The 15,651-nt window shown below is 39.6% G+C and overlaps 1 protein-coding gene across 3 annotated transcripts in view; it reads left to right on the top strand.

Annotated features, from left to right (window-relative positions):
• Window positions 1-15,651, top strand: part of ERICH1 (glutamate rich 1) — a 77,576-nt gene that overhangs the window by 11,459 nt on the left and 50,466 nt on the right. For all 3 annotated transcript variants that reach the window (XR_012579725.1, XM_074538175.1, XM_005489158.4), the window contains exon 2: window positions 4,635-4,829. Coding sequence is in view for 2 of the 3 variants with exons in the window: in XM_074538175.1 (XP_074394276.1) it covers window positions 4,635-4,829 (195 nt within the window). In the remaining variant the exon portion in view is untranslated. The remainder of the gene's footprint in view (window positions 1-4,634; window positions 4,830-15,651) is intronic.

Here is a 15,651-nt window from a genome sequence, read left to right as displayed (position 1 = left end):
TATTTCTTGGAGTTACCCTTTGCTTTCTTTATGTGATGTCAAACTGTAGACACCTGGTGCTTTTTCCATTTTCTGATGTATTTGTAATTCACTCTTTCCAGACGTGAGTTGTCAAGAATTAGCCATAGAACTTGTTTGGTACCTACTGCAGCTTGTTCTCATGTCTGAAAATACTGTCTCCTTTTTGTCACTGAGGAGTTCCTGGAAAGTCAAGTGTTAGTGTTTCTTCAGCTCATTGCACAGTAGGAATGTTTTAATAGTGTTGCATGTTTTCAGCTGGAAAATTATTTTTTTCTTTTAAAATTAAATGAAAAGCCTAATCAGAATCAAAAGACTACATGAACCTGTACTGTCCCTCCATCAGTTATGTTGACAGGAAAACATTGTTAAGAAATGACCATATGGTTATTAAATTGACTATGCCATGGCTATGGTGAGAGCAAGCTTACTCCATTTTGAAACTAATAGGTAAGATACATTTCTGGTAGTAGATATTTTTTGCTTGAATTTCCTTTATTGCTAATATTCTGTTAAGGGGTAGTTATTTTTAAGGGTCTGAGCAGTTCTTACCAAATGGACTGATCTATGATGCTGAACAGTACCAGAGACACCAGGTTAAGGGGAGGTTTTCAATAGGCAAGAACTGCTCCATAGCATCAGGCAAGACCATTCTCCCGTGATTGAGCCAATGCTTGTGGATATCACACAATACCTTTTTTTTCAAGTAATTGCAGTGATAAAACTCTCTGGAAAGAGCTTCCTTTGTCATCTGAAAAATGTTTTGGTAGCTCAGTTCTGAGACTGTTAATTGCAAAGCAGAGTGCTGCTTTGGAGCATGTAAAGCTGCTGAGGATAGCAGAATGGGTATTCCTCAGAGCCTAATTTCTTAGTTCACTTATACTGAGGACCACTGTGTTCAGGTTTTGGGCTGCAGGCAGATTTTTATTTTTTATTCAGACTAGAATGTACTTAGGATTACAAACAGTTCAAAATAAGTCAGTTTTTTCAGCACTTTCTGGGGATTCTAGGCATACTAACCAAATCTGCAGACAATAAAAACTGGGAGGAGCTGTTGACTCCCTCTAGGGCAGGGGGGCTCAGCAGAGAGACCTCAACAGATCCGAGGGCCAGGCAATCACCAGCCATAGGAAATTCAACAAGTGCTGGGTTCTGCACCTGGCATGGGGCAGCCCTGGCTGTACAGACAGAGTGGGGAATGAGATTCTATAAAGCAGTGCCAGGGAAAGGCACCTGAGGGTCCTGGTCAGTGACGAGCTGAACATGGGCCAGCAGTGCCCTGGCAGCCAGGAGGGCCAGCCCTGTCCTGGGGGGCATCAGGGAGAGCATGGCCAGCAGGGCAAGGGAGGGGATTGTCCCACTGAGCTGGGGCAGCCTCACCTCGAGTGCTGGGGCAGTTTTGGACACCACAATGTAAGAAAGATATTCCGCTATAGACAGCATTCAAAAGTGACCTACAAAGATGGTGAAGGACCTTGAGGGGAAGCCATACGAGGAGCAGCTGAGGGTTTTTGGTCTGTTCAGCCTGGAGGACACTGAGGGGGAGCTTCATTGCAGTTACAGCTCCTTGTGAGGGGAAGAGGAGGGGCAGACCCTGATCTCTGTGGTGACAATGACAGGACCCAAGGGAATGGCCTGAAGTTGTGTCAGGGGAAGTTTAGGTTGGATATCAGGAAAAGGTTCTTCAGCCAGAGGGTGTTTGGACACTGGAGCAGGCTTCCCAGGGAAGTGGTCACAGCACCACTATTCTAACTATTCTGACAGAGCTCAATAGTTTAGACAAAGCTCTTGGGCACATGATGTGCCTCTTGAGGATGGTGCTCTTCAGGGACAGGAGTTGGACTCAGTGATCCTTGTGGGTCCCTTTCCACTCACCTGATTCTGTGATTATTCATTGACCTGAGGTAGGTGAACTGCTGGGATTCATTGCTTCCTGCTGTCTTCAGAAGGCTTGAAGTACATCAGGTTTCAGTAAGGACCTTGTAATGTCTGTGTGTCAACACTTGTCGCTTCTATTTTGTTATGGTTATTGGAAATTGCTAGTTATCTTAAGAGATGTCCTGTGTCAGTGCTGAGATGCTCTGACACAGATGTGAAAACTTTGCAGGCAGTGAAGAGCTCCCTCACTCCACACCTTACTGCTTCTTCCAGTGTCTGCTGAAAACTCCAACCAAGTGGATGTTGCTTTGGTGAATCTGTCACTGTTCCTGATCTAGATACTTCTTTCTGAGCTAAAGAGATTTTCATGAAAGATTAACCTCCTCAGCATTTGTACCCTCCAAGCAGGCATTCTATCAGCCTGCTTTCTCAAGTAAAGGTATTAAAGATGGGGAGAGTTCCCCATGGGAGTTAGAAGGAATGAATGCATCTCAGCACGTCTCATCTTGCTTTCTGAAGCAATGCTATTGTGTGCATGAATATAGGCCCTCAATTTTAAAAATGGAAAGGAAAAGATGATGTAATTTGGGGGGGAAGATGATTAGGGAAATCACATTTCAAGGTGGAGAGCACAAAATACAGTATAGTTATGAGGAGGCTGCTCTTCTCAGCAGATTTGGAGATGTATTTGTATATTTAGATTTATCAGCATGTCAGTGATCATTTGCTTTGGAAGAACAATTCCCTCAGTACAAGTGCTTGAATGTTAATGTGTGTACTGGTTGTGGATGTGCTAGAGTTAATTTTCTTCATAACAGCTCCTGTGGTGATGTGTTTTCTGTATTTGTGGTGAAAATAGTGTTGATGACTCAGGGATCTTTTTGTTGTTGTTAAGCAGTGCTTACATGGAGGCAAGGTCTTTTCTGCTCTTCACCCCAGCCCACCAGCGAGGAGGCTGGGAGTGCACAAGGAATTGGGAGGGGACACAGCTGGGACAACTCACCCCAGCTGACCCAAGGGGTGTCCCCCACCATATGGTGCCATACTCAGCATGCAGAGCGTGGAGGAAGTGGGGCACATTTGTCTTCCCAAATCAGCATTGTATGTGATGGAGCCCTGCTTTCCTGGGGATCCCTGAACACTGCCTGCCCATGGGAAATGATGAATTAATTCCATGCTGTGCTTGTGTGCATGACTTTTGCTTTACCTGTTAAACTGTCTTTATGTCAACCCATGAATGGTCTCAATCCTATCTTTCTGCTTCTTTCCCCCATTCCATGTGGGAGAAAGTGAGCAAGCAGCTGGGCTGCCTATTGGCATTAAACCGTGACATTTGGTAATGGCTGTACTGTAGTTTATTAAAATGCTGTAGTGTTAGCAGCAGCACTTCGGGAAAGGATTCAGGATAAACCTCTTGGATAACTTGTTTAAGAGTCAGAGATCTGAAAAAGGCAGTAAACTTTGTCTCATTATGCTGGTTATTTCCATCTACTTTCTTTAGCAGAGGAGGCTCATTGTGGATTTTTGTCTTTCTGGCTGTAGACTAACCCGGCAAGGGAACCTTAGGAAAATGCACAGTCACTTGTTCATGTCTGTCTGTCTGGAAACTGTAATCATAGCCCATAGCAAAGCATGCAGTTCAGCATTTACATGAGAAAGCCTAGTTGCCAAGGTACACTGGAGGTCCAGTTTGTCTATCAAGGACTGGTGGTTCAAGGATGAAGATTTTTTTTCAGTTGGGAAGTAATTTATTGAAAAGTTATGGGACTCTAAAATATTTTTCTGCTAAGCATCAGTGGGATACGTTCTTCTTATGACAATTTAAGAAGAGTTCTTTTCTCTTGGCAGAATTATTTTATTATGAATTTGCAGCAGGTTGCTTGTGTAGTGTCCACAGAATATATATTAAATCTGAGGTTGCAATTTAGATAACATTTTTCTCCAGATGTCTTTTTTCCCACCCCCACATACTGCCATGTCCCCTTGACCACATAAAATTCATGAAACCAGAGATGTTGCTTTGCAACAGATAAAAACTTTTAGTAATACTTTATACTTTAGTGTGTCTTTTTAAGTTGTTGAAGTGTATATGTATACATACAAAGGTAATGGTTTTGTTAATGAGCAGATTATTTTCATATATTTCTTTAATCAAATGATACTTGCGTTTGACTAACTTGTAGCAGATTGTCAGTGTCGTCAGAAATGGGCCCATAAGAAGAAGAGGCGTGTAAGAATACTGATTATTCTGTAGAAATAACTGGTTACCATGTGTTTCTGCTGCTGTCTACTCCTGGTTTTTCTATGTGATTAAATCCTTGTAGCTTACTGATTTTAATGAGTAATTCAATTGCGCTGCCTCTGTGCCAGCAGAGACCTGCATTTTGAGCAGCCTTATGACACTTGCATGGAAAGATTCTTGTTTTAAAAATTAATGTGTGTTTAGTCTGTGAATGTATTGTAATTTACTGCCAAAATGTAGTCAAATGGAAGACTTTAAATGTAACCTTGCTAATGGACTTGGGTGTTTTAAAACTGTTTTTCTAATTCAAGTTTTGAACTTAAATATATTTATTTTTAGTTTCACCTGTGAGAGGTAGAGACTACTCAAAACAGACTTCCGTGGAACATGAGGAGAACTGTCTTATATCAATTAGTTGCTGGGGTTTCTGAAGTCTTAAAATATTTTTTAAACACTGCATTTCTTCATATTAAAAAAAAGTTTTCTTATCCTGCAGTGTTCTTGGCGAAACTACTGAAACGACTCTATGGTGAAACTTCATCATCTTCTCTTGTTCAGACTTCAAGTAGAGAAAAGGAGGTGGTTCTTGAAAATCCTCACTCAAAATCTAAAGAAAAGAATTTGGATAATGTCCAGATTTCATCAGCAGATGCTAGCACATCAGCTAATACACCCTGCGAATCATTTCAAGGTGAGACTGTGTTGTCATTTTTCTGATAATATGCTTTTAAATATAGCTGCTTTATTTCAGAACTGTATAGTATGTTGTTTTTTTCATCTGCTGATACCAACAGATGGATTTGAGTACTAGGGCCAGTGGTACTTAATACCTGGAACACTTGAGGTCCTATGAAAGTCAAGAAATATTCTTGGTGTATGTGCTTGGATGCAGCATTTAGCAAAAGCAACTATGAAAGTTCAGTGTAAGCTGTAACTGTCTTTGATATAATGTCTCTTAAATAGTGATAAAATGACTTCTGCTGGTATAGCTCTGCTCAGCTGTTAGAGATGCAGATGGAGATGGGTGGGAATAAATGACCCTGCCCTCATGCTGCAACAGAAACCCCATGGGGAATGCAGATCCATTGGAAGACATATTAATTCAGAGACCATATTAGTCCCTTGGAAAAGAGCATTATGTTGTGTGTGTTTATACAATGAACATGGCACATGAATATTTGAACAGATAAGTAAAAGTCCTTGTTTTTTTCAAATAAGTTGTAGAATGTGAATGGCATGCCAAAAGATGGAGCTGGAAAATGAGGTAGCTGTGGTATTACTTGTGGGTAAAAGGCTCTGCACAAGTATAGAATGAAAGTGAACTGCTTTGCATTCACCTAAAACCTGATTTTGCCATAACTATAAGGCTGTTAAACTGTCGTGTAGTAGAAGGGTATGTTTCACAAGAGCATAAAATCTTCCTCTGGGGGAGAGGGTCAGCTGTCCTTACTTGCTCACAGGCAAGAACTGGTTGTAGATGTGGTCTGGGGCAGGAAAGTAATGTCCAGAAAGAAGTGAGCAGAATGATGAGTAGGGTTAGAACTACATGTGTGCTACATAATAACAGATGTTTGTCTTGTTCTGGAGTCTGCTTGGTAGGATTGAGGAGAGGATTAGTCTGAATTGCAAAGCAGCTCTGAAGAGCTGTTTCAAGAATAACTTCTCAAAGCACAAGAATGGCTTCTTTTGACATGCAGAAAATGAAGCAAATGTGGCAGGAGGCCTGACAGAGCTCAGATGTGTCTGGGAGAGCAGCAGAGGGAAGGTGAAGGAAGGCTAGCTGGGACAAGGTAGGCACAGGAGCTGTGTCATCACTGTGGAAGCAGTGCCACGGTGCCTGGCAGAGGAGCAGAAGGTCTGTTCGCAGTAACCAGGTTCCACCAAAGTCCATTGACACCAAGCAAGTTAATAGTGACAAGGCAGGTCTGAGGTCTAGCCAGTATGTCAACTCTGTGTGTCAGTGTGTGCATCACTTGGTCTGAAATGTCCTTCTGGTCACTTTGGGTCACCTGTCCAAGCTGTATCTCCTTCCACTCAGCCCCAAGTTCCTCACCAGAGTGGCAGTACAAACAGGAGGAAAGGCCTTGGCTCTGTGCAAGCCCTGCTCAGCAATAACAGAATCATCTCTGTCTTATCAACCCTTTGTTCAGCACAAATCCAGAACACAGCCCTGTACCAGCCACTGGGAAGAAAATTAACTCTACCCCAGCCAAAACCAGCACACCATTACTGTAATAAAAGGTTGCATCTTGTGTAGTTCTATATGTTTTATACTCAATTTGGTTTTCAAGATTAGTACTTCTGGTACTTCTTTTGTGTAGTCAATAATGAAAAGCATATTTTCAAAAGGTTGATAAAGCATTATACTTATTCTGTACAATGATATGTGATAGCATTGGTAACTAATGGTCCTTTCAAAACAAGTAAGTAACAGGCTATTTTTTTGCTCTATGATAAAGCTGAGCTAATTATACCCAACTATGGAGTAATTTCTTAAGCTAAAACTCTTATTGTTTGTAGTGAATCTATACCATTCCTTATAAATTAGGGCAAAACTCCCTCTGAAATGGGAGGTGAGGGGGAGAATTTATTTTACCTTGTGATTTATAACTCCTCTGATTTGTTTATACCTGATTCCTATTGCAATATTCTTCAAGGTGTAATGAAAGAAAGGCTTTTTATTCAGTATCCTAATACAAGGAAAATATAGCTTATGGGATAGGAAGCATGGAGTAAAAAGAACAGGTTTATTTTTAGGATTTTCACAGCAGAGCAACAAGGCTGTTTTTGAAATTAACAGCAAACTATAACTAAGTTTGTTATCTGTTGAAGGCATGCAAATGCCACAGTAGTAAGAAAGGGTTCTGTCTTGTTTCAAGTTCAACATATAAGTACTTAAAAAAAAGCCTTGAAGTGATAAAATCGTAAGAAAAAAAGATAAATCAATTACCCATCTGGGAAACCAGCACACAACCATTCTTTTCTGGTTGTGATTTCATTTAAATTTAACAAACTCTTGCATTTACATGTGGTGATTTTATAGCATTGGACACTGAAAGTACATGTTTAGAGATAGGTAGAAGGCTTAAGCTATAAACTCTGTGGCCTTGGTGAAAGAAAAACATAAAAGCATTGATTGAATTTTTTTTTTTAATCATAAACTGTTTTAAGTGACTTCTTACTTACAGACCAAAGATTATGGGCATGACTACAAGACAGCTGATGATTTAAGTAGCAGTAGTCAAAGATGACTAATTGGAAGAAACAGTGAAAATAAGGAATTTGGTTTTTTGTAGATACTAACTCTTTACTAGTTTGAAAATTTATTATTTCAGTCTTACAAAATGACACTAGATCATTTTTAGTAGCAATAAAAGGTTGAGGATTTCTTTTAAAATAAACTGAGTTAGTCTTAAGTATTTTCTAGCATTAAATAACAGATTTTACTGTAAAACTCATCACAAGGTCCTTCTTTGTCTTTAACAGTTACTCTAAGGTTGTGAAAATACCATAACCAATTTGTCTGAGCTAAACTGCCCCACCACCTTCCAACTGTGAGATTCTGATCTTTATTGGAATGCAGTTTGCAGCATTGCCTTGAAGTTTTATCAGCATATCTCTATTGTCTTTCTAGATGCAGGCTTTTAAGATCATACTTTTATAGCCTGTAAATATTTGCCTTTACATACAATATTTGCCTTTTTTGAGATCAGATTGAAGTTCAGATGCTTAAGAAGATGGAACATCAGGACCTATGTTAGTGGTTGGTTCTCATTTAATTTTGGATAATTAACAGTTTGGTATCAGAAGGGGTTATCCCATAAAGCTCCTCACATAGTTCTGGAACCAAAGCTTACAATAAGGTCAGGAATAACTAGAGTTGGAAAGCAGATTCTGAGGGACACTGTCCTTTGTAACTGTAGAGAGGCCTTTTGAATGGTATTTGTGTTTTCTTCAGGAAGGTGCTAGTTGTTAGGCATGGAGAAAACATGCAGAGATGTCATGCTTCTTCTGGACCCCAGAGAAGAAGAGTAGTCATATCTTTTTGCTTGAAAAGAGAAATTTTATGTTTTTTAAAAACAAACCAACCACAACAAAAAAAAAACCACAGACAAATACAAACCCCCCCCCCCAAAAAAAAACCACCAAAAACAGCCAACCAAAAATCTTACCACCCAAACCAAAACAAAGCACTTGCCTGTGTGCCGAATTTTAGTTCTAGGGCATAGATAGTAAGATACACCTTCCCTTTGGATTATAGTTGTCCTAAAGAGTTTTTTCCCTTTTGTACCAAAATACTTAGTAAGAAAATGCTTGTAACCAAAGTAGGAATTCCTATCCCCCAGAACAATTAGAAAAGACTTTCTAAATATTTCCCCCCTTGAGGAACTTGATTCATCTGTTGCAAGAGCAATAATTTTTAATTTCAAAAGATGTAGTAAAAGATGTTTTTCTTACTTCAGCATAAAATTAAAGAGGGTCTAGATTACATCTTTATTACCTTGAACCATTTTAAAGTTCCACGCAAGTAGTGAACCTGATTCTTGTGAAAGGCAAAGCATTAAAAGAGCAAATGGAGAGTTGAAAGCTCCTATAATAAGAGAAATTTTCCCTTAACTAAGGATATTTTGTGAATATGCTGCCTTAAAAATACTTTAAAACTTGCTGTATCACAGAAAAAAAAGTATCTGGGAAAAGACTGAGCATTTCAAAATAGAAATTGCTCACGTGGTTATGGGCTTTGGCTAAATTCTGTCCCAAGGTTTTGTTAGGTTTTGACCTTTGTTAGGGCCTGGTCTGCTTGCAACCAGGATTAATATAGTGAAGTCATGAGGTTTGCAATTCTGTGATTTCTTTATTTTTTTGTTGGTATTTTAAAACCTCAGTAATTATTTCTAATAGCTTTTTAGTGTACATTCAAAAGCAGCATGCATGCTTCTAACGAGAGATTTGTTAATTGTGGAATTGGCACAGAATGGGTCAGGTTGGAAGGGGCCACCGTGGGTCCTCTGGCCCAGCCTCCCTGCAAGCAGGGTCATGCTAGAGCACAAGGCCCAGGATTTCACAGCCTCTCTGGGCAGTCTGTTCCAGTGCCTGGTCACCCACACAGTAAAGAAGTTCTTCCTCATCTTCAGGTGGGACTTCCTGTGCATCAGCTTCTGCCCATTGCCTCTTGTCCTATTGCTTGACACCACCAAGAAGAGCCTGGAAATGTTCTCTGGACACCCCATGCTTTAGATACTGACACACATTGATGAGGTCTCCTCTCAGACATCTTTTCTGGAGGCTCCCTCAGCCTTTCCTAGTATGAGGAAATGGCCTCCTTAGTCTCTGACCTTTTTCTTGGTCAGAATTATAACTACTTGTTATAAGACTTTGAATTTACTGATCATTATTTAGCATCTTCCTTATAAAAATGAACATTTCATAGTTGCTGAAGAAGGATAATTGCATTCAAGCTAAATATATGTTAGTATAAATTGTGTTGTGCCACTTTTGATTTTTGCTTTTTCCCTAATTCTGAAAAGGGAATTTGAAATGCAGAGAGCCTAGCCAGAGTTTTGGATCTTGTGGAGATTACTTAAACTTTCCTTCTCCTTCATTCATTTAAGAAAGAAATAGTGAGGAATGTTACAAAGCTGTTGCTAGTAATAGGTTTTAGTTTTCTAAAAAAGCTGGAATCCATGTTATGCTATATAAATGGACAAAACACAATTGACTACTTATTAATTAAATAAAAATGTGAATCTCTTATCAAATGTGACCTATCCCAGCACTGTTATCCTATGTGAGGAATTCATGTCAAAATTCAGTACAGCTGTGTGATTATTTTGTGTTCTCCTTATTTGTTCCACTGAAGTTATTGATGCTGACAGTGTACTGCATTTGAATCATTGCTAGGACACCAAGACCTGTGTCCTTCCTCATACAAATCCTGTCTTCCTGCAGCCATTTTACTGTAGAAAACTTAAGCTGGTGACAGAAATGCCTAGGAGACAAAACTTGTCTAAAAAATATGCATGAACTGCCCTGCCTTTTAGTTGATCAAATTGATGAAGTGCTTATGGTTGAGAAATTAAATTCTAGCAGTACTTAATGCAATAAACAACTTTAGAGACTTGTTAAACAATTCAGCTTTACTTTAGTTAATTACTTTGAAAAGCTGTCTATTGTGAAGAAGTTAAAGAGCAATGGAGATTATAATTATTGTACAATAAAGTGTTGTCACACACTCTTACAGTCTTTTCTCAAGGGTTTAAAAATTCTCTCATTGCATGGTATGTTACAGTGCTATTGTGCTGTGCAAATGGGACAGATGTATGCAGGAGTTGAGTATTTGGCTGAAGATACCAACCCCTGGTGGCTCTGGTAAAAGTGGTGCCCAGCCAGTTTTACAAGCCAGTATAGCTATGTGCTTTAGGGGAATGTAGAAATCTGGGGTTTAGGGAGAAGGGAAGAAAAATTCCAAAACCCAGCCTAAAAAACCCAACCAATCCAAAATCCCACAACAAAAGCAAACAAAACATAAAGGAAAAAAAACACTCTTTTCTCTGTTCAGACTGAGTGGGCTGTGTGTATAATATCTGTAACTTCTGTTTGTGACAGAAACAGTTCTCTTGTCTTCAGTTCCTATAGCAATGCTTTTCTGGGTTTTGGAGGGGTTGTTTGCTGCTGATTGACAGATTCCTTCCTTTTCCAGTGTTCTTATGTATATGTGCTAACTCCTCCTCTTCTACATGCTCATTGCAAGCAGCTTAGCTGTCATAGGGAGAGCTGCTAGTCTCTGTGAGGTTTCTGTGAGCTTCTGACTGAGCTCTGTCAATTGCTCATCTAACAGTGTGTAACAGTCACTTACATAGAGGAGAAAATGCCAGCTTTAGTTCTAAGTGTTAACAAACTGCAGGAAAACTAATTATCATGGTAAAGGAAACAGAAAAATGGCTTGTTGAAGAACTTGCTAAAATAGCCTTGTTTCACCTAGAGATGGCTGATAGTACTGAATTGAATCAAACTGCAGTGTAATAATTGTGTGTTAGCATTCCTGCTGTCCACCTCGCCTCCTTGTTTGAAATCATGCTTAGTGCATTGGTGACAGGACAGGTTGTCTCACACAGCCTGCTCCAGTTTACACTGGGGAGTTTATCACTTACACTGCTATTGTCAAAATCATAGTTATTCAGAGTCAAATCCCATATTTTCTGCTGTTGCACAAGTTTACTTTCTACTTGTGTTTCCTATCAACTCTACCTTCTAACAATTTGAAAAGTGGAAATGTTTATAATGTGAGATTGGTACTGAACTATGTTCTGAGCAAATACTTTTCAATAATATTTTGTGCTTTGCCTTGTTTTTTACACAGATGAGAAGGGACTGTTACCAATAACTTCTAATTATGGAATAGAAAATGTGAGTTTAGAGGTGCAAAAGCTTTTAAACTTTAAATTTTGTATGCTTTTACTTTTATGAGCACATCCATTTATTTTCTTGTCTTGTGTCAGGTACATTCCAGTAATGACATAATGACTTCATCAGTGAGGATAATTAAATAATTGCAACTTAGGCAGGGCCTTTTAGATTCAATGTTGTTGCATTTATTTTTTTTAAAGGATTGATTAACAGGGATATATTTGGCTTTTGAGAAGTGTGTTGAACAAAGAAGATCTGCAGCAGGAGAAGTAATTGAGCTGGGTACTAGCATAGCATTAAGATAACTTTATGTTCCTGCTTAAACAGCTAGAAATCTTCAACATCTAATCGAAATATTGCATATAGTCATATACCAAGGCATATTTGGGACACATATACCCTTTAGCTGTATAATTTGTTTCATCATTACCTGCTATATTCAACTTTCAGAAAACAGATAACAGCAAAATTTTAATTCTACCATCTGCTTGTAGTCAGATTCACATCTGAAATGTGTTCTGTTTCTCGTTTTCCTCGATCAGTGGTTTTTCCATGCTTCAGTCTCACTTTGTTTTATGCTTAGTTTTCGTTACTTTTTCCAAGGAAATGTAGATATTTTAATGGTTCATAGGTAAAAAGCAAAAGAATCTTCCCCAAATCATGAGTGAGAACAAGAGTAAGAAGGATTTGTACTTAATCAGTTTTTTCTCTGTGACAGAAAATGTCTGCCTCAGTTTATTGACCTCAGTTTCCTTTTGAAGTTTTTGGTTTTTGAGTAGTGGAAGGAAAACACCATGATGAGGAAGTACTTCTGATGATTTTCTCATTTCATTTTCTTCTTTCAGTGCTCTTGTCTAGTATCCTCTGTAATCTACACTTTCTCTTTTCAATGAACTGAAGAATTTCTGGGAATGTGGAGTGTCAGAAGGGAAGTAGTTATGCACTAGCTTGAGTTTCAGCTGCTGCAGGGCACAAGTGATATACACCTTAAGAACTGGGAGCAGTTGTCTGTAATATGGCTAGGACTCTAGAAAATAACACCCTGGGAATTCAGTGAAAACATGCTTTGCTTGAATATCAAAGGATAGTGGACTTGATTTTGTGTAAACATAACTGAATAAAGTATCAGAAATTAAGGTCAGTCGAAAAATTCAGTACTGCTGTCTGCATAATGTGACCATCACTATTTGAAAAAGAGGATTGGAATAAGTGTATTGTACTACTTCCCCACAATGTTCTCCAACAGTTGCTGCTTAAGGATTCTCTGAGCCAGAAGACATGTACCTATTAAATTAAAAGACTTGTCTTTTATCACTTTATTGCTTAAATGTATATAACTGTGTAATTTAGAATAGAACTTTAAATTTTGACATTTTATTTGACAAAGAGGGGAATTTGTCCTTCCATAAAGAATAACAGACATCTTCAGAATTAAAAAATTTCACAGCTCTGAACTTTGCAGAAGAACAAGCTTCTTCAGCATTCTGTTACATGTATTGATGCTAATAAAATATATGACAGTAAAAGCACAGTATTTGAGATAACTGCCTATCTGAAATTCATTCAGAAAACTTTTTTTTTGTATTTAGAAAAATATGGAGAATCTTTGGAAGGAATATCTATTTCATGTTCTGTCAAGAAGTGGTCTGAGTGACTGCTCTTGTTTATTGCAATTTAGTAAGGATAATGAGGTAGAGTCTGTAGTGACTGGTAGCATTTGTTCTTTTTTTTTTTGTTTTCCACCCAGTGTGACTTCTCTAGTACTGAGGGAGGGAATACTGTTGAAAGCTGTGGTCAAGCAGTAGGAGTTCCACCCTCCAAGGAAAAGGAGCATACTTTCCAATTGCACAGAAGACTAAAAGCTTCTGTCTGGAAGCACTCGAGTGTGCGTGTGACGAACACACGGCTGTGCTAAGTCAGCCTGGGAACTGAGGTTGTTTGTACATAATGTAGCACCTCGTGTCCCTGAGGTTACTTTATTGTACCTTGTAGACTGAAATAGCTTGATGTCCAGGAACTTGGGTATTGTCTGAACAAAAATGAGTATACACTGAGGAGTGGGTAGGTATTTAGGTTCACTGGGATTGTTCATGCAATAGAAGGATATTTTGGTGTGTTCACATTGATCAACAGGAAAAGTATTTATTTTTCTGTACTGTAGTTCAGGAGGACACTGAAGGTATGTACAGATAGTCACTGATACCTCCTTTGGTACACTTCAGTTTATGAGGTTTTTTGAAGGAGACGACTCTTGCCCAGGATTTGAATCCTTTCTTTATAGATGCTTGTTCTGCTAGTCAATGAAGGGAAAGTTATTGTGTACAGATAACGAGGTCTTTATGTTCCTTGGGAATTGTAAGAGTTTTGGGGTCATAGTCTCACTTGTATGCAATAAAAATGAGGAATAGCTATAATAGGGTCAAATTCTAGCTTACATACTAAGTAAAATCATACTTTAATACAAAATTTTTAAGGGAAATAACAGACCTCATTCAAGACTTATTTTTGTCTGGTCATATCTACTGTAACACTGCACAGAAAATGCCTACTACCAAGAATGACTTTTGTAGAGGATATGACACTGAACTACTCAGATCTCATATTTGATTCAGCATCAATTCCTCATTTCCTGTGTAGGATGGTTTAGGAGTGGTACTCCCAAATTTAGTACTCCCACTAAAAAAGAAAACCATCAGCTGCTCCCCTCTCCTTCTCCACTGGGAGACAAAAGGCAGAGGTCATCGCTGAAAAGAACAGTTTACTGGAAACAGCAATGAGATAAGAAAACAAACAGTAACAGCAACAATGCTAATAACAATAATGTACAAAGAGAGGGTGATTGACGTGCAAAATGTTCACCCCAGCCCAGGACACTGAAAAACGATGACAAACAGCTCTTCTGCCTGACAGGCATTCCCTGTGACTGGAAAGGAGTGTCTTTCTTAGAAGCAAGAGCCCTTGGAAGTGACCTAAGGTGGTACTGAGTAACACTGGTGTGTTGGCCATGTCCTCTGGGCACAGCTCAGGGCAGCCCAGAGCTCCTGGATCAAGTACTCAGGTGGGCTCAGGCTACCCAGCAGCTTGTGACTACAGGCATGTGCCACTGCACCTGGCTGCTGTAAAACATAATTAACTGTCCTGGCCAGAACTAGGACACTGTGCTTTTCTATAAAGACCTATTTTTGGGGATGAACTTTTTCCATCTGTTTGGAAAAGTGATAACTGGGCATTTCCAAGGGGTAATTTTGTGGAAAAGATCACAATCTTGGTAAGATTGGGCTAACTTACAGTTATTTGGTGGAGGAAGGGGAGCTGCAGGATTTTCTATCTTGACTTGGATTCTCTGTTTGCTCTTATGAGTTCTGCCTTGTAGGAACTTAACTTGAGTGAGTTTTCAAAGCTTTTTGAGTTGCAGAGAAGCCCTTCACAGGTAAGACAAAGTTTTTGTCTTGATTGAAAAACTTTACAGGGTCCTGGTGTCCAGTCACTGGCAGTGGGACTTCTTTGAGGGGAGGCCGGGGATGCCCTGTGCTGGGCACAGCCAGTTCCAGCCCACCCACTGCAGGGCACAGCTGAGTCCACAGCTGAGGCAGGGGCACCCAGGGGACACTTCTTTAAGAAATGAGAAAACAATCCCAAGACAGGAAGGAACTAAACGGAGTGGCAACAGTGGAAACCCTAGGGTCAGAGGAGGAGAAGGTACTCTGTTGTTGAGTAAATATTCCTGAAGGATGGCAGCCCATGGAAAAGCCCCTGTGGGGGAAAAGTAAGGAACAGCAAAAACTTTGAAACATTACCCTCACCTCCTTGTACTGCTCTTTCTCTCTGAAGGAACTGGGTATGACCTGCAGTGAGAAGAAATAGGGGTGAAGTTGGGAGTGAAAGGAGCCATTGAGGAAAGATTTTTGTAGTTGTGGTCTCCTTGCTGTTGACCTGTGAGCTCTCTTAGTCCTGTTCACCCCATTGTAAGCCAGCCCACCCTCAGCCTGCTGAGGGGAGAATGAGTGAGTATCTGGTGTTGGGCTGCTAGCCAGGGCCAACCCAGCACAGAACCTCCAAGTGATTCAGTCTCTGTCCAGGGTTTAGTCTTACAGCAGGCTGAGGAC

Source organism: Zonotrichia albicollis, chromosome 3, assembly GCF_047830755.1.
Source record: "Zonotrichia albicollis isolate bZonAlb1 chromosome 3, bZonAlb1.hap1, whole genome shotgun sequence".
In the NCBI taxonomy this organism is placed as follows: Eukaryota; Metazoa; Chordata; class Aves; order Passeriformes; family Passerellidae; genus Zonotrichia; species Zonotrichia albicollis.
This window is presented reverse-complemented; position numbering and strand designations above follow the sequence as displayed.